Here is a 20,599-nt window from a genome sequence, read left to right on the forward strand (position 1 = left end):
GTACAGAGAAGATTTACTAGAATGTTACCTGGGTTTCAGCACCTAAGTTACAGGGAAATGTTGAACAAATTAGGTCTTTATTCTTTGGAGCATAGAAGATTGAGGGGGGACTTGATAGAGGTAATTAAAATGATGAGGGGGATAGATAGAGTTGACGTGGACAGGCTATTTCCATTGAGAGTAGAGGAGATTCAAACAAGAGGACATGAGTTGAGATTTAGGGCACAAAAGTTTAAGGGTAACACAAGGGGGTATTTCTTTACTCAGGGAGCGGTAGCTGTGTGGAACGAGCTTCCAGTAGAAGTGGTAGAGGCAGGTTCGGTATTGTCATTTAAAGTAAAATTGGATATGTATATGGACAGAAAAGGATTGGAGGGTTATGGGCTGAGTGTGGGTCAGTGGGACTAGGTCAGAGTAAGTGTTCAGCACGGACTAGATGAGCCGAGATGGCCTGTTGCTGTGCTGTAATTGTTATATGGTTAATGCACTTAGTTTGTAGGGAATATTCATAAAGCAGTGTTTTAATTGAAGATTATGTAGCCTCCAGAATAAACAAAGTGGGTCACAGCATATGTAGGAGAAAATGTGCTTAACATTTAAAAATTGTTCTTATACATATGCATTTGTAAAACTATGGGGCAAATGTTTGTGGCTATAGTCTGCAGTTCTACAGAAGTACTCTTGTGTTTAGCTGTTCCAAAGGAATTAAGTTCGTAAGTTACACAGCCATACTTAGTTGAAGATATATTGCATAACAGGTATTGCTGTATCTATCAATACAGCCTCCTGTTGAACTCCACCTTACACTGGGGAATTGCCTCTTTGATCCTATATCACGTCAGATATGGCCCAAGATCAGAGAACCTATTAATTTCAATGAAGATTCTTCACCTGCAGATTACAAAGCAGATTAACAAATTTTGTATTCATTCGAAAATATTTAATCAGTTGCAGGTATAAGCCTTTTTTACTTAATTGGTTACATCAAATTTAATTGTTTGTAAATGTATCTGAATCTCAAAGCAGCTACAGATTTTGACAGAATCCAAGCTCACCCTCCAGCTTTGCACTTTAAAAGGTTGTCAGGCTGCTTTTTGGGATAGTACCTCAGAAGTTCACTCATTGAGTAAAGAAGTTGAGATGTTCTGTTATAGCTGCACAAGACATTGCACAGATCAAACTTGGACAGTTCTGGCTGTCACACTACAGAAAGGATGTGAGTAAACTAAATAGAGTGCAGAAAAGATGTGTAAGGATATTATCAGAAAATGAGGAATTATAAGAAAAGATTGATAAGTTGGCACTGTTTTCCCTGGAGTGTCAAAGACTAAGGGTCTCTTATGGGGGGGAGGGAGGTTGCAAACTTATGAAAGGTAAAGTCTGAAACTAGAGCACTTGAGTTAAAGGTGAGAGAAGAAAGAAATAAAGGGGACCTAGGAGGCAATTCTTTTCTATCAATAAGGTGGTAAGTATATAGAACAATTTACTGGAGGTAGCTGGGGAAGTGAGTATGTTTACTACATTTAGAAGCTATTTGGACATGTTCATGGAAGCTTATGGGCCAACCACAGGCAAATGAGATGAAGGTTGGTGCCATGGTCAGCTTAGACAAATTAGGCCAAATGGTCTGTTTCTGTGCTGTATAATTCTATGACTCCACGAGGATCAGTCAACTCAACCCTGACTCTGTGTGGAGGGCCAACGAGATCAGACATTCACAGTGCACTTCAACTGGATGAAGGTTGTTGAGTGGAATTAGAGGACACTAGCACAGAAACATGTAGACTCTTAACCTATTTCACATCCTTATAAAGAGTTTTCTGGGAACCCTATAAGCTGCTCATTGGAAAAATTAATCATATAAAGCTAGTCATTATATTATATGAGAATGGCCTTTTAAATGCTATTTTTAAAAAGAAGTTGAAAGGATCATTAATCACAATTTTTTTGCTGATATTAGCAAAATATTCAATGAAGATGAATATAAAATACATAAATGCCAACAACATTATTTTAAAATCTTCATTCTTGTAAAGTTCCTTTCTTGATTTCCTCTCTGCTCATCAATTGGGAACCAGGAACTGAAATTTCAATACCAATGTTTCAGTACTATAATTTAGAAAGTTTGGTATGTGAATCCATTTTTAGATAAAGCTGTGTCAATTAAGCTTTATTACTGCATATTCATTTTTCCACAATGTTGGATCAGGATTACTATTTAATCTTATCTGAGTCTCTGATGATTAATTATAGCTCATGCCTCTGAGATGGTTGTAGTCCCTCTGTTTTAAATCCATCTCTTAATGGGCAGTCTAATATATGTGTATGTGCATGTGAAAATATGCATTTGTGGACAGACTTTTCTTTTGATTGAATGGTACAGTGTGGATGCAGGAACCAGTTTATCCAATGAGAACACAGAAATCAGAAGGATAGAACAAAGAAAGCAAGGTATTAGACGGTATTTATGAGTGAGACAATCATTAGCAAGCATAATCTTGCTGTGCACAGATCTAGAATACAAAACAATTTAATACAAAACAATTTTATGAATGGAAAATTTGCTTCCACATTGAACTGATCATTCTTATAATTTCTGCCAGTCTGATTTCACCACCAGATTTCCACCCAGTCCTGCTTTCCTTTTCTTTTTGCACATCTGATGGACTCTTCCTTTGTGTTTTGATGGTCCACTCCTCTTCTCATCGGATTTTTCCAATCACAGTTGCAACACTTGCCTTTTCATACTTCCATTCCCTACAGAGAAAAAAAAGTTATCAGTAGATATGGGATTAATGTAGAAACATGCTATGATTAAAGACTAGTCGTAACGTTATTGAATGATGGAGATGGTGTGAAGGGCCAAATGGTTAATCCTGCTTTTTCTTATGGAGCCAATTTTACATGTGACATTTTGCCAAATCTCTAGATTCCAAGAAATATGTCATATATTCTCCGAATGGTGTGCTAATTAAAACTTAAGACAGCATTAAAGCCAAAGAGAGGGCATATAATTTAGCAAAAAATACTGGGAAGTTTGAGGATTGGGAAACTTTTAAAAACCAACAGAAAACAACTAAATAAAAACACAAGGAGAGAAAAGATGAAATACGAAGGTAATCAAGCTAATAATTTAAAAAAGGATACAAAAAGTTTTGTCAGTTATATAAAGGGTGAAAAAGAGGTGAGAGTGGATATCAGACAATTGGAAAATTACTCTGGAGAGATAGTAATGGGGGCAAAAAGAAATGGCAGACAAATTTAATATGTATTTTGTGTCAGTCTTCACTGTGGAAGATACTAGGAGTATGCGAAAAATTTGAGAGTATCAGGGGGCAGAAGGGAGTGTAGCTGCTGGTAGTAAGGAGAAGAAGCTTGGGAAGCTTAAAGGTCTGGGGGGGGTAGGTAAGTCATCTGATGGACTACATCCCTGGGTTCTGAAAAAGGTAGCTGAAAAGATTATGAAGACATTAGAAGTGATCTTCCAAGAATCTCTAGATTCTGGAATGGTTCCAGAGTACTGGAAAATTGCAAATGTCACTCCACTCTTTAAGAAGCAAGGGAGGCAGAAGAAAGAAAATTATAGGGCAATTAACCTGACTTAAGGGGTTGGAAAGAGGTTTCAGGGTACTTGGAGGCACATGATAAAATAAAATCTACATGATTTCCTGAAAGGGAAATCTTGCCTGACAAATTTGGGAAAATAACAGGCAGAGTAGACAAAGGATAGACAGTGGGTGTTGTTTACTTGGATTTTCCAAAGACCTTTGTCAAGATGCTGCGCCTACAGCTGCTAAACAAGATATGTGTCCATGGGATTACAGGAAAGATGCTATAATGCATAGAAAATTGGCTGACTGGCAGAAGACAATAAAAGTACGAATAAAAGGGTCCTTTTCTGGCTGGCTGCCAGTGATTAGTGGTGTTCCACAGAGGTCAGTGTGGGGACCACTTCTTTTCACATTATTTCAAAGTATATTTATTATTGATGTATAGCATATACTGCCTTCAGATGCATCTACTTGTAGGCAGCCACAAAACAAAGAAATACAGTAGAATTTATGAAAACCCCACACCACAAAGGTGGTGAAACATCCAGGAGACGTTTTCCTGGATTGCCTTGGGCTTTTATCCAGAGCTACGATGCTGTGAGCTGAATTTGAATTGTTCAGTCTTGACCTGATCACTGTACCTAATTAAGATATCTCAATACCACTAAATAATTTTTAAAATGTTAAGTTTATTTTGTTTCTTATATGTTCCATTATGTTCAAAATAATCTGAAATTATAAGATATATATATACATTGTAACAGATGATGAAATTTACACTGAATTCTTTTCTCTAAACAAAATTGGTATTGGGATCTATTGAACCTATTGAATCTATCTACACAGCAATACAAACTAAAGTAAAGTGACTGGGCTTGGGCAAGTCTGATGGTGGTGGATAATGTGGCCAGCCAGAGACTGGAAACAAGATGAGAGCACACAGTGTAAGCAGTAGTGGTTCTAGGTGTTGTCATGGACTGACAAGACTGGCATCTTGTGTTGGTGTCAGGTAATTCATAAAGGAGCTAGAACCTGGGCAAGCAAGGAGAAATGAATTCGGCGGATGGTGTGCTTGGTACAGTGAAAACTTAACAAGAAGCAAGTGGGAAGTTTGGAGTGACCAGCTGAAGAAACTATTAATTTTGGTGAAATAGATAAGATGGGTGAATTGGGCTGAAGAACCTGTTTCTATGCTGTATCAATGTATGAAGTAACACTTGTTGAAAAAGATGATAAATATGAAGTAGGTCAGTGATGTGTTGGATCAGATTCATGGAATTCTAAAGGGGGATGGTGACCAATATGTCTTGGTACATATTGGTATCAGTGCCATAGATAGAAAAGGTGAGGAGACCCTGAAGATAGATTTTAGGGAGCTGTGTAGAAAGCTGAAAAGTAGGACCTCCAGGCTAGTAATCTCTGGGTTGCTGCTTGTGCCACATGCTAGTGAGATAAGAACAGGATGAATTGCAGATAAATGCATGGCTGAGGCACTGGTGCAGGAGAAGGAGTTGCGATTTCTGGATTATTGGGATCTCTTCAGGGAAGGTACAACCCATACAAAAGGGATAGGCTATACCTCAGCAAGAGAAGAATCTGCAAATGCTGGAAATCCAAGCAACACACACAATATGCTGGAGGAACTCAGCAGGCCAGGCAGCATCTATGGAAACAAGTACAGTCGATGTTTAGGGCCTAGACCCTTCAGCAGAACTTAGGTTACATCTGAACCCAAGGGGGACCAATATCCTTGCAGGCAGGTTTTCTAGAGTTGTTTGGGAGGGTATAAACAAATTTGGCAAGCAGATAGAAACAAGAGTGATAGGGCTGAGTATGGGGTAGTCAGTTTACAAACATAGACAGTGTGTGGCATGAGACTGCTAGCAAGGAGAGGTTGATGATAGGGCTAAATTGCAGTCAATGGGGTGAGTGCAGTGTAAAAGGGGGACAAAATTGAAAAGGATGATGAATACATGACTGAAGGTGCTATATTTGAATGCACGCAGTATATGGAATAAGGTAGATGAACTTGTAGCAGAGTTACAGATTGCCATGTATAATGTTGCAAGCATCACTGAATCATAGTTGAAAGAATGATTATAGCTAAGAGCTTAACGTCCAAGGATATCCATTGTATTGAAAGAACAGGCAGGCAGGCAGAGGAGGTGGCATGGTTCTGTTGGTAAAAAAATGAAATCAAATCCTTTGAAAGAGGTGACATAGGATTGGATGATATAGAATCCTTGTGGGTAGAGTTAAGAAACTGCAAGGGTAAAAAGACCCTGATGTGCAGGTAGATTGGAAAAATCAGGTTGATGCTGGATCCAAAAGGAAGGAATTTGTAGAATGACTGTGAGATGGCTTTTTAGAGCAGCTTATGACTGAGTCCACTAAGGGATCAACTATTCTGGATTGGGTGTTGTGCAATGAACTTGAATTGATTAGACATCTTAAGCTAAAAGAACCCTTAGGAGAAAGTGATCATGATACAATCAAATTCACCCTGAAATTTGAGATGGGTAAGCTAATGTCATATGTAGCAGTATTACAGAGAACTTAAGGGAATTACAGAGCCATGAGGGTGGAGTTAGCTAGCATTGATTGGAAAAGAACACTGGCAGGGATGATGGCAGAGCAGCAATGGCTGGAATTTCTGGAAGCAATTCGGAAGCACAGGAAGAAGTATTCTAAAGGTAAGATGATGCAATTGTGGGTAACAAGAAGTCAAAGCCAACCATAAATGCCAAAGGTAGGATATATAATAGAGCAAAAATTAATGGGAAGTTGGTTTTTAAAAACCAACAGAAGGTAACTAAAAAAATTTTAAAGAGGGAAAAGATGAAATGCAAAGGTAAGCTAACCAATAATATTAAAGAGGATACTGAACATTTGTTCAGATATATAAAATGTAAAAGAAAGGTGAGAATACATATCAGATTGCTGGAAAATTATGCTGGAGCAGAAGTCATGGGGGACAAGGAAATGGTGGATGAACTTAGTAAGTATTTTGCATCAGTCTTCACATGGAATACACTGACAGTAAGCAGGAAGTTTGAGAGTGTCGGGGCAAAAGTGAGTGAAGTTGTCATTACTATGGAGAAGGTGATTGGGAAATTGAAAGGCCTGAAGGTAGATAGGTCACCTGGTTGGTCTACTCCCCAGGTTTCTGAATGAGGTAGGTGAAGAGATTGTGGAGTCATTAGCAAATAATATTTCAAGGGTGAACTGGTTCTCGCTTGCTTCTGGAGTACTGGAAGATTGCACAGTTTAAGAAGGGAGAGAGGCAGAAGAAAGAAAACTGTACCTTAGTGGTTCGGAAGATGCTGGAATCGATTGCTAAGGATGTGGTTTTGAAGTACTTGGAGGTACTTAATAAAATAGATCAAAGTCAGCATGGATTTCTGAAGGGAAAATCTTGCCTGACAAATCTGTTGAAATTCTTTGAAGAAATAATGATCAGGATTGACAAAGGAGAACTGGTAGGTATTCACAAACAGGAAAATCTGCAGATGCTGGAAATCCAAGGAACACACACAAAATGCTGGATGAACTCAGCAGGCCAGGTAGCCTCTATGGTAAAAAGTCCAATCAACGCTTCAGGCTGAAACCCTTTGGCAGGACTGGTAGATGTTGTGTACATGACTGATTTTCAAAAAACCTTTCACAAGATGCCACACATGGGGCTACTTAACAAATTATGAACCTATGATATTATAGGAAAGATATTTACATGGATAGAGCATTAGTTGATTGGCAAGAAACAAAGAGTGGGAATAAATGGAGACTTTTCTGGTTGGCTGCCAGTGATGAGTGGTGTTCCATGGTTGTCTGTGATGAGACCGCTTCTTCTTATGTTATAGGTCAATGATTTGGATGGCCAAATCATCCAAATTGATGGCTTTGTGGGCAAATTTGCAGACAATGTGAAGATAGGTAGAGGTGCAAGAATGTTGAGGAAGCAGGGAGACTTAGATAGATGGAGCAAATGGGAAAACAAGTGGCAGATGGAATGCGGTGTCGAGAAGTGTATGGTCATGCACTTTGAAAAAAGTAAAAGTGTAGATTATTTTCTAAATAGAGAGAAAATTCAAAATAATCTGAGGTTTACAGGGACTTGGGAGTCCTCATGCAGGATTCCCTAAAAGTTCATTTGTAGTTTGAGTTAATGGTGATGAAGGCAAATGCAATGTTAGGAACCATTTTGAGAAGACTAAAATATAAAAGCAAGGATATAATGTTGAGGCTTTATAAGGCACTGGTGAGGCCTCACTGGGAGTATTGTGAGCAGTTTTGGACACCTTATCTAAGAAAGGATGTGCTGACTTTGAAAGAGTTCAAAGGAAGTTCACAAAAATGATCTGAAGGTCAGAGGAATCGGGGATGGGGTCTCATTGACACTTTCCAAATCTTGAAAAGCCTTGAAAGAGTGGGTGTGGAGAGGATCCACCTATGGTGGGAGTGTCTGGACCAGAAGCACAGCATAATAATAGAGTGACGCCCCTTTAGAACAGAGATGAGGAGGAATTTCTTTAGCCAGAGAGTGATGAATCTGTGGAATTCATTGCCACAAGTGGCTGTGGAGATCAAGTCATTGAGTATATTTAAGGCAGAAGAAAGATAGATTCTTGATCAGTCAATGCATAAAAGGATATAGGAGATTGAAGCTGAGAGGGAAATGGATCAGCCATGATGAAATGGCGAAGCAGACTTGATGGGCCAAATGGCCTAATTCTGCTCCTTTATCTTCTGGTCTAATAGTGATGAGAATGAGCTAATGGTTTGGTAGGCCATTATGAATTATGAGAATTGTGCTAGAATATTAGAATATGGAGGAGGTTGCCAGGGAGATTGAATGTGGACAGCCTGAAGATCCTCTGAACTAATGGCTTGTAAATTGAATGTGAGAGATGGCTTCAGGCAGCTCATAACTACTGGTCTCCACTTCTCTCTCTTCTGGCTCTGTAAAGATGATTATAAACAGACTTTAATTGTCCTCTCCTGCTCACCTTACATTTTGATTCTGATACATTCTTCCTGGATAATCAAAAGTTCAAAGTAAATTTATTATCAAATAATGTATATATCACCATATACTACCTTGAGATTCATTCTTGCAGGGTTTTGCAGTAATACAAAGAAATACAATAGAATCAATACAAACCTACACACAAGCAAAGACTGTAAAACAACCAATGTGGAAAAGAAGCCAAACTATTAAATCAATAAATAAATAATACTAAGAACATAGGTTGTAGAGTCCTTGAAAGTGAGTCTATAAATTATGGAATCAGTTCACTGGTGAGGTGAGTGAAGTTATCAATGCTGGTGAATAACTGTTCCTAACCTTTTAGGGAGGAACCTCCTTCCTGATGACAGCAGCAAGAAGAGAGCAGGTTCTGTCTGGATGGTGGGGTTCCTTAATGATGGCTGCTGCTTTGTTGTGCAGTACTCCCTGTGGATGTGCTTAGTGATGGACTGGGCTGTATCCACCACTTTTTGTAGGCTTTTTCATTCTTGGGTATTGATGTTTCCATACTACGCCATGATGCATTCAGACAAGATACTCTCTACCAACCACCAAAGATACTGAGCAGGGAAGAGGTACTGAGGTTGGAAATTCCATGCCACCTCAAATTTTGATGTGGAAGTGGTAATCACACAGTTTGTCAGCTTAGATGTCCTGCACCACAGTAACCAGATTATTTATCAGGAGTGAAATTATGACTGCAAACCAGAGGTAAGTCCTTCTTGGGCTCCTTAATGGTTGTTTTATCATTTATTACAGCTTCATCAAGCTGGAGGGCTTTACTTTTATTTTTATAATATTTTTATTCAGAAAAAAACAAGATTTACAGAGTACAACACATAGATACATCTCAGCATAAATTGTGTACATTCATATATTGTAATAAAATTGATCAAAATGTTATAGCATATCACATAAAGGTATGCCACTCTGTAATCAAAAATTTAAAGATAGGTCATACATCATAAAAGAAATGTTTTGTATAAAAAAGTCAACCCCCTACCAACTACCAAAGAAAAAAGCTGATGGATGATAATGGATAATTAGACAAAAAACCATATTTGCTTAAGAAGGAAAGATAGAAATTTACATAAAAGTCTGTGCACTGTTAAACTTTATAAATTGGAAAAGTAATTTAGGAAAGGCCTTCAGATATCATAAAAAGATTGTTTCGAATTTAAGACTGAGCAGCGGATCTTCTCTAAATTTAATTAAGAGATAATATAACATAGTCATTGAAGATGTGTAGGAGGAGTAGACTCCTTCCATTTAAGCAAGATTGCTCTCCTCGCTAAAAGAGAGGTAAAAACTAAGATCTGTAGGTTAGGAGTATTTAAAGTTATATCTTTAACATCTTACATTTGGAATAATAAACAAGCTCGTTTAAGTAAAGTTTATCTACAAAGAAATAAAGAGATGGGTGGATTAGCCTTACCCAATTTTAGGTTTTACTATTGGGCTGCCAATATAAGGAATATTACTTTTTAGTCCTATTATATTTATCGTAAAGATTGCCCATCATGGTCTCTTTAGAAGTTAATTCTGTAAAAAATTCCTCTATTGTCTCTCTTCTTGGATCATACTCTTCTTTTTCAGCAAATAAAACAACAGGTAACATAATTGTTAAGCAAAGTTTAAGGATCTGGTCTCAATTTTAAAAAATTTTGGTTTAGCGAATTTTTCATTGTCATCTCCCATTCTCCTTAATTATTTTTTTATCCCTTCCATGACTGACAAAGTCTTTAAGGATTGGGATGAACTAGGTATTAAGTGTTTTTGGGACCTGTTTATCTCAGGATCTCTTGCTTCATTTGACCAATTGTCAACTAAATTTGCACTGCCAAAAACACATTTTTACAGATACCTTCAAATTGGAGGTGTACAGTGCATTAAATATAGATTGCACTAACAGTTTAACAGTGCACAGACTTTCATGTATATTTCTATCTTTCCTTCTTAAGCGAATATGTTTTTTTTTCTAATTATCCATTATCATCCATCAGCTTTTTTCTTTGGTAGTTGGTAGGGGGTTGACCTTTTTTTATATAAAACATTTCTTTTATGATGTATGACCTATCTTTAAATTTTTGATTACAGAGTGGCATACCTTTATGTGACATGCTATAACACTCCAATATAGATTTTAAAAAACTAGCTACTTGCTCCATTATAGCATTCAGTCTGCTACTTGAAAATATGTATGTATATTTTGTTGAACATAAATTTATTAGCACAAGGTTTAGTGGACATATTTCCACATATAGTGGACAAGGTTTGCAGTGTTGTGGAATTTTAAATTTGAAAATTGTTAAAAATTTCCTCGTGGTTTATACCAATTTGAAAGTTCTCTTGGTAAATGGTGCTACTTTTGAAATAACAAAAAACTCATTTTGCCTGATGGTTCTCAAAAACTGTAAGGCCAAATTTTAAAAAAAATCTTTGAAATACCAATTTTAAATGTGGCATAATAAATTTCCACTTAAATATTTGATGCTGATCAGTAATATTTTGATCTTTCTAACATGTATTTTTTTGCTGAGAATTAGGGAGGGATTTGTCCAGGTGTCGGTGTGCTTGAGAAACTACAGTATGCCAGTTATCTGAGTCAGCTAAAACGAATGAAGGAGCAAGCACAAGTGATTAACCAAACTATTGCAGAATTAGCCACCATGCCCTATCTGCACGAAATGAGTCAACATGAAGTTGAATTGGTAAAACATTTTGTATAGCTTATACTGCAATTATTTACATGTTAACATTCTATAATAATGAAACAATGTTAAGCTGCATGGTGAGAACGGAAAACTGGTAGAATTTATTAGATTCCTCTCCACCATGCCTGTTTCCCTTGAAGGATAACCAAGGGAATGTATAATGGACAGCCAATCTTTTAATGCATTTACTGGTCTAAAACAAGCTAATTTAGCCAGCTGGTCTAATAGAAACTATTTCCCACTCTCCCACCCCCTCACTATCAATTATCCTCCAGTTACATCAGCTTTTTATTTCTTTCTCTCATGTTTATTTACCTTAAATACATCATTGCTATTTACCTTTCCTGTATATTGAGATAGTTAGTCCTTCATTCTTACCACAGTCTAGTAAGTCTTTTCAGGGTTCTCTTTTGAAATTTAATGACTTTGCTGTATTCATGATCCTTTATTATTGCCCTCAAAAAAAGTACTGTCATAATCTTGTTAATAATCACTTGAAAGAAGATATCCTGGTAAATTGTCTTTATATATCTATATTTTCATATTTTTCAAACATTTGTATGTAATGTCCTGCATTATTTGCTTAGCTCTTTATGTTGTCCCTACAACATCTTCCTTGTCTCCAGTTCCGTCTTGTTTTTGATATGGACACATGTGCATTTTAATTAACTGCTCACTTTTCATGGGAATGTTGGCATCCTTGTTTGTTTTCTGGCCACTTTGTTTTCACTTTATCAGGCCTATAATTAAATCAGCTGATTCTTTCAGATTCGGGTTGTAATACTCTCACCAATTCCACTCATAGTTTATCTAAGACTTGTTTTGCATAGTGGAAATAATGGTATCACCAGCAGGAGAATTGGATTCTTGAACCTTACATCGACGTTATACCAAAATGACAGGAAATTTTACCCTGTCGGAAAATCAAATGTTACTTACATCATTTACAGACCAAATCATATTTTAACTGGTATATTCACATTGGAGAGAGGGAGAGGAAAGGGGAGGTGGAGGGGAGTGGATAGGGGGAGGGGGAAGGAGAGAGTGAGAGAGAAAGAGAAATGCAAATACACGGACAACAGCTCAGTATGTAGTGCTGGGGGGTGGGGAGCCATTGCCCTAAAAGAAACAGATCCATACAATACACTTGCTCCCCCCTTTAGATTTATGCAACATAAAAGTGTATATGTACAAAACATTAAATTTCATCTTCATAAACCCATATTCCAAATAAACATCTTTCAGAATAACAGTCCATAACTGGTTTCACAGTTCTAAAGATTCAAGCATTTGGTGGCACTCTGTTTCTTTCAGGATAGCGCCTCTGGACCTGTGGAATAGCATCAAGTTTAGGAGGGGTCTTGTCTAAGACAGCGCTCTCGGTTTCTGGTGTCACATTCCTAAGTAAGTAATGTGTCCATCTTGGATGCAGCCAACCCAGGTGTGTTCTTCAGTTGAGCATCCAGTATCTGGTCCACATGACGTCTCTATTTCTGGTCTCCAACATCCACTGTTTACATCAGTGGTCTAGTTCTTGTTGCTATCCTACCGGCTGTCCACTTGTCTTCCTGGAAATCACATGCTAGGACTTCCCATCCAATCTCAAAGTTCCTTTCTGCTTCACTTGTCAATTGGCTGAACTGTTTCTTCTACACTTCCCTTGATAGTCATTGTTTCAGGAGGTCTATATGAGATCTCAGATTCCTGTTCATGAAGAGCATTGCAGGTGTTTGATTTGTCATCGCATGAGTTCTGACCCACAAAAAGGAAGTTGTCCACCTTGTGCTGTAGAGAATTATTCTCCATGTCCATCACTTTAATGGACTTCTTGAAGGTTTGCATAAATCTTTCAGCTAATCCATTCATTGCTGGGTGGTGAGGAGCTGACTTGAAATGTCTGATGCCATTTTTCTTCATGGACAAATCAGAATTCTTCTAACGTGTATTGTGGTCCATTGTCACTCACAATTTGTTCAGGTAAGCTGTTTCTGATGAAGATAGAGCAGAGACAGTCTTTGCTGAAGTAGCTGACTTCATTGGTATAACCTCCAGGCACTTTGAGTGAGTGTCCATAGCAATCAGAAACATGGAATCGATAAATGGCCCAGCAAAGGCAATGTGTGCTCTTCATCAAGGTGAAGACAGCTACTCCCATGGGTGTAACAATGTCTGAGAACTTTTTGGCATCCTGAACAGCTCCTGGCCAAGTCTTCAATCTGTTTATCTATTCACAGCCACCATACTCTGGGCGAGGCTCTTCATCCTTAATTCCTAACACTCTGGTGCACAGTTCAGAGGAAACCACAACATGAGATTCACACATCAGCGCTCTTTGACATACCAACAGTTGATCTCATCTTGCTGAGAACTCTGGAAACATAGGATTACCATAAGCTGGCCATCCTGTCATCATGATTTCATAGACTTCTGCCAATGTCAGATCGTTCCATGTTTCCCTTCATATTTTGGAATTTGTTACCAGCAACTAGTCCACCAAGGTGGTGTGGAATATTTCTGCAGGGTCACAGCATGAAGACTTTTCTTCTTCAGTTGCCAGTAATGGAAGACATGAAAAGCCATCAGCATTGCTGTGTTGTTTGGTACCCCTGAACTCTATGACAAAAGAGTGGGCTCCTTTGAATAGTGATCAACGTTGTAACCGGATAGCAATCATCATTGGTTGATAGGTGCTTGATTACTAAGGGTGTCGAAGGTTATGGAGGAAGGCAGTATAATGGGGTTGAGAGGGATAATAAGTCAGCTGTGACTGAACAGACTTAATGGGCCAAATAGCCCCATTCTGCTCCTTTTTAAAATTTTATTCAGAGATACAGAGCAGATTAGGCCCTTCAAACCGCATTGCATAGCAACCCCGGCAACCCTGATTTAGCAATAACCTAATCACGGGACAATTTACAATGACAAATTAACTTATCTGGTATGTCTTTGGACTGTGGGAAGGAATGGGAGGACCCGGAGAACACCCAGGAATTTCACAGGAAGGACGTACAGAGACTTGTTACAGAGGGTGCCAGGGTTGAACTCTAAATTCCAATACCCCGAGCTGTAATAATGTTGCACTAACCCCTATGCTACCGTGGCACCCCTCATGGTCTTATTTTATAAAATTTATGAAATTGGCAAATGTAGTCCCAACTGCATCTTAAATAGATAATCCTTAATCTAAATTCACTCAAAATCACCACAGTAAAACCCAAATGATCCAGCATTCTTCAGCATTTGCCTTTTTCTAAGGAGGCCATGTTGCTAGCTCAATGCTCACCCTGCACAGATAGAAAGTGTGCAAGGTGCCAGCCAGATTTGAACCCATGACCACTCACCTCGAAGTCCAGTGCGGATGCCACTACACTACCAGCTACTTACATATTACACTGTGAGAAACTGAAAACTTGTTTTAGAGAGCCACACACAAGGCCCAGATTCCAGAGGAATGATTCTGCCAGGTGCTGAATTGTTGGGATTTCTAAACAATAATATGGATTACTGGTTTTGCTATTCCAGTTTAACACAACAGTATCAGAGAACCTATATCATAAAGTATTCACATTACAGTTAGTCACTCATTACCACATAGTTGGCAACATTTTTCCCCTCTCTATTAAAATTCCTTTATATTCTTTGTAATTTACTTTTTAATGAAGTTCATCAAACAAACATTTCTATAAGATGTATTTCAGACATTGTACATATATATCATATAATCATATATATCACAAATCTCCACAAAGTTTTTATCTGAGGTATACATTTATAGAAAAGAGTGGAAAGAAAAAAACAAGCAAAAGGAAAGAACTTAGTACTATAGTGGCATCCCAAGCTTTGATCTATTATACCAGAGTTTCAGTTTTCATGGAATCTCTCAAAGTCTGAGAATCTGCCACACCCACCCCAAATTTATTTTGTGAAAATCCCTCAAGTTCACTGAACAGGATACCCTACTGTGTCTTGTGTAATGTGCAAAAGTGAAACATTGACAAAATTCTCTCTGCCGTTTTTTAAATCCAGTTGGGAATAGGGTTCAATATAGCCTTATTTTAGTTATATATCTTAAGTCATTCGTGGTTTTTCTGTCTCCACAAAAGTTAAAATGAGAATAATCGTACATCTGTTTTGTTTTATTAAGTTACTGTTGATATTTCACTAAACCTCCATAACCTTAAAGACAAATAAATTTTCCAAGATTACGAGAACTAATTATTTTACAACAGCTGTTCTCTAGTTTTATTATAAGCCAGTCCAATGCCAGCACAGAGATAGAGAAAACTATTTATAATCTCTAATGGCATAAAATATTCTTCCTTTATACTTAATAAAGTTGTTCCCTTGTAACTAGTGTGCTGATAACTTTTATGTTTGTAACCCAGCTGCATTCATTAATGACCGATGCTGTTGATACTCTTGAAGGAAACAAAACCAGTGGAGAATGTGTTTGGAGCAAAACTGAAAAGGTAGGAATTTCATTATGAAACTATAGTTATATTTGGGTTGATTTAATTGCTTAACAAATATATATTATCTAAATTAGCTTCTTATTTTTTGTATAATTATAATCACTTCCATGGACATGCACAAAAATAATGGTTGTTAATTTATTGGACTACAGTTTGATAATGTTGGTAAGTAACTTTTGATAATCGTTGCTTTTGTATTACCACTGGTTTATGACTACTGACATTTTGATGGTGTGTTTGAGAAATTAAAACTTGTTGTAGTAATATATTACCATATATAATTTTAACACCAACAAATGAGTTAATCTTTTTATTCAGTTTTAATATGCAAGGTAATGGCAAATCTTGTGCACTAAATTAACTCAACTGCCATTGTTCTCAAAAAATCATTGTAAGACATTATTTTCCTTCATTGAAATGTTGCAGTACATTTAATTGTAATGATTTTGAAATGATTATTATACTTTTCTAATTCACACAAATCAGTTTTTAAAAGTGTGAATTCATTCTCTGATTCCTAAACTTGGATAATTGGACTGTGCTGCTCATTTTGTTTTCATTTATCAAGCACACCAGGATTTCACTGATCGTTAACAGAATATGTTTCTGTTAATAAACAGTGGTTTCCACACTAGATGACATAACTCAGTTAGATAAGAATAAAAAGGACAGTTGCATTTCATCATGTCACTTCAATTTTTTGGAATTTGTTTAAAAAATGTCAAAATATTGATAGGTCACCAACAAAATGCCTGTTGCTTTTTGATCACTGATTATCCAGAAGGCATGTGCTGGCCTACAGGAACAAATGGGGAAAAAAACTGAAAGATTGGACTTAAAAAGCAGCACCCTTGATTTACTTCCAGTAGTATAGTCAGCCAGAGAAGAAATATGAAGATAAGGCAGATTAATGTGACTGGAGTTGTGACCCAGGAGAGGTGGTTTCAGAGTCTCCAGGCATTGGAATTATTTCTGGGTCAAGTCAAGAAAACATGTTACAATTCAATCTCAGCTGTTTTAATTCTTTACATGAGGTTCATTGGAGCAAATAAAGGGCAACATGTAGCATTGGCAAAGATACTAAAAAAGATAGTGAATATTGAACAAACAACAAATATAGGAAGGGCAAAGTGCTTATGTGAACAAAACTTTAGCTAGTAAGCTTTGAAAGTGGTAGGTACAATTCACATTGAACATAGAATATCTACAACACATTACAGGCCCTTCGGCTCACAATGTTGTGTCAACCATGTAACCTACTCTAGAAGCAGCCTACAATTTCTCAACCACATAACCCTCTGTTTTTCTGAGCTCCATGTACAGTACCTGAGAGTCTCTTAAAGAACCCTATTGTAGCCGCCTGTACCACCTTTGCTGGCGGTACATTCTATGCACCCACCACTCTCTGTGTAAGTATCAGATCATGATACCTCAATGAAAATAAAAACATCCCCCAGAGTAGAAAATATACAGTTTAAAGAACCATGGGGGATTGGGAGACATAACAGTTTCAGCATTTTAGTTTATTTATATAGAGAAACAGTGCCGAATTGGCTTTTCCTGCACTTTGAGCTGTGCTGCCAACAGCCCACTGACTTAACCCTGACCTAAATCAGAACAATTTACAATGACCAATTAACCTATTAACAAGTACATCTTTAGATTGTGGGAAGGAACTGGAGGCTGGAGAAAACCCACCCACTCAGGGCAAAAATGCATAAACTCCTTACAGATGACGTCAGAATTGAATTTTGATGCCCCAAGTTATAATAGTGTTGCACTAATTGCTACACTAGTGTGGCACTAGAGGGAATGACTTCAAAGACAAATCCTCTTGGAGCCAATAAGGAAGAACGATGTTAGCATGTTACTGCTAGCATTAGATATTACCACAAAAGAGCAAAGGAGTGTAAGAGGAACAAATTGAATTGAATTGACTTCATTACATGCATCCTTCATATTATTGAGGAGAAAAATCTTTACATTATATCTCTGTCTAAATATGCAATGTGCAATTTATAGCAATTTATAATAAATAGTATGTACAACCGGACAGTCAATATAACATAGAAATACAATAGTATCAGCATGAACGTCTGATGGCCTGGTGGAAGAAGCTGTCCCGGAGCCTGTTGGTCCTGGTTTTTATGCTGCAATACAATTTCCTGGATGGTAGCAGCTGGAACAGTTTGTGGTTGGGGTGACTTGGGTCTCTGATGATCCTTTGGGACCTTTTTACACATCTGTCTTTGTAAATGTCCTGAATAATGGGAAATTCACATCTAGAGATGTGCTGGGCTGTCCGCACCACTCTCTGCAGAGTCCTGTGATTGAGGGAAGTATTCACCCTCTCAACCCCAGATCCATTGATAGGTCAATAGGGGTTAGCCAATCTCCATTCCTCCTGTAGTCCACAACTAGCTCCTTTGTTTCTGCAACATTGAGGGAGAGGTTGTTTTCTTGATACCACTGTGTCAGGGTGATGGCCTCTTCTCTGCAGGCTGCCTCATTATTATGAGATGAGGCCAATCAATGTAGTATTGTTGGCAGATTGGAGCTGTCGGTGGCAACACAGTCATAAGTTTACAGAGAGTAAAGGAGTGGGCTTAGGATACAGCCCTGAGGAGCACCTGTGTTGAGGGTCAGAGGGTCAGAGGTGAAGGAGCCCACTTTCACCACCTGCTGGCAATCTGACAGGAAGTCCAGGATCCAGCTACACAAGGTTGGGTGAAGGCCGAGGTCGCTGAGCTTCTTGTCGAGGTTGGAAGGAATTATGGTGTTGAAAGCTGAACTGTAGTTCAGGAACAGCATTCTCACATTAGCATCCTTCTCCTCCAGATGTGTAAGGATGGTGTGTAGAGCTGTGGCTATTGCGTCATCTGTCGCAAATTAGATACAGTTGAAGTCAAAAGTTTACATACACCTTAGCTAAATACATTTCAGTTTTTCACAATTCCTGGCATTTAATCCTAGAAAACATTCCCTGTCTTAGGTCAGTTAGGATCACTACTTTATTTTAAGAATGTGAAATGTCAGAATAATAGTAGAGAGAATGATTTATTTCAGCTTTTATTTCTTTCTTCACATGCCCAGTGGGTTAGAAGTTTACATACACTTTGCTAGTATTTGATAGCATTGCCTTTAAATAGTTTAACTTGGGTCAAACATTTTTGGTAGCCTTCCGCAAGCTTCTCACAATAAGTTGCTGGAATTTTGTTCCATTTCTCCAGACAGAACTGGTGTAACTGAATCAGGTTTGTAGGCCTCCTTGCTCGCAAACGCTTTTTCAGTTCTGCCCACAAATTTTCTATCGGATTGAGGTCAGGGCTTATTAATGGCCACTCCAATACCTTGACTTTGTTGTCCTTAAGCAATTTTGCCACAACTTTGGAGGTATGCTTGGGGGTCCATTTGGAAGAACCATTTACGACTGAACTTTAACTTCCTGGCTGATGTCTTGAGATGTTGCTTCAATATATCCACATAATTTTTCTTCCTCATGATGCCATCTATTTTGTGAAGTGTACCTATCCCTACTGCAGCAAAATAATCCCACAACATGATGCTGCCACCTCCATGCTTCACGGTTGGGATGGTGTCCTTCGGCTTGCAAACCTCTCCCTTTTTCCTCCAAACATAATGATGGTCATTATGGCCAAACAGTTCAATTTTTGTTTCATCAGACTAGAGGACATTTCTCCAAAAAGAAGATCTTTGTCCCCATGTGCACTTCTAAACTGTCGTCCGGCTTTTTTATGGCAGTTTTGGAGCAGTGGCTTCTTCCTTGCTGAGCAGCCTTTCAGGTTATGTCAATATAGTTTTACTGTGGATATAGATATTTGTCTACCTGTTTCCTCCAGCATCTTCACAAGGTCCTTTGCTGTTGTTCTGGGATTGATTTGCACTCTTCACACTAAAGTACTTACATCTCTAGGAGACAGAATGCGTCTCCTTCCTAAATGGTATGACGGCTGTGTGGTCCCATGGTGTTTATACTTGCGTACTGTTGCTTGTACAGATGAACGTGGTACCTTCTGGCATTTGGAAATTGCTCCCAAGGATGAACCAGACTTGTGGAGGTCCACAATTTTTTTTCTGAGGTCTTGGCTGATTTCTTTTGATTTTGTTTTTAAACTTTTGACCCACTGGAATTGTGATATAGTCAATTAAAAGTGAAATAATCTGTCTGTAAACAATTGTTGGAAAAATTACTCATGTCATGCACAAAGTAGATGTCCTCAACGTCTTGCCAAAACCATAGTTTGCTAATATGAAATCTGTGGAGTGGTTAAACAATGAGTTTTAATGACTGCAACTTAAGTGTTTATAAACTTATGACTTCAACTGTAGGTAAGCATGCACATTGTGGACAACAATTAACTAGGTATTGATTGGACTCAAGTTGAGTGAGGGCAAAAAAGGAAGAATTTCTGAACTTCCCTGATCTATATGTCATGATCCAACAAATAAAGGAAATTGTTGTATCTAGTTCAGGAGGAAGATGGGCCAGACTGTTACACTGGAATAACACTCGGAACAGCTATCACTCCAAGGTTCCAAGCAGTGGTGGGTAAAAGATTTCTGTGGTGGGGTGGAACTTCTAAGTTGGAAGATAAAATTTTCTAAGAGATAGGGTGGAGGTATTTGCCCAAAATAATGTCAAATCAAAAAAAGGGATCAAATAAAATTGTAACATGACAATTACATTTGCAGGGTAGACATATTCCAAAAAGAAGTGACGGAAAGTAAACCAAGCAAGAACCCCTAGACACAAAGGGCTTTCAGATGAATGATTAAACGGGAAATAATATTATCTTAATATTTATAGGGGATGTG

General features: G+C 37.9%; 1 protein-coding gene across 1 annotated transcript in view; it reads left to right on the top strand.

The window, feature by feature from the left end:
* LOC132404738 (spermatogenesis-associated protein 16-like) overlaps positions 1–20,599 on the top strand; it is a 115,182-nt gene that overhangs the window by 85,111 nt on the left and 9,472 nt on the right. Inside the window, exons 9-10 of the mRNA XM_059989164.1 lie at positions 11,124–11,288; positions 15,677–15,760. Coding sequence (XP_059845147.1) covers positions 11,124–11,288; positions 15,677–15,760 — 249 coding nt within the window. The remainder of the gene's footprint in view (positions 1–11,123; positions 11,289–15,676; positions 15,761–20,599) is intronic.

The sequence above is a fragment of the Hypanus sabinus genome, chromosome 2 (assembly GCF_030144855.1).
Source record: "Hypanus sabinus isolate sHypSab1 chromosome 2, sHypSab1.hap1, whole genome shotgun sequence".
Taxonomy (NCBI): domain Eukaryota; kingdom Metazoa; phylum Chordata; class Chondrichthyes; order Myliobatiformes; family Dasyatidae; genus Hypanus; species Hypanus sabinus.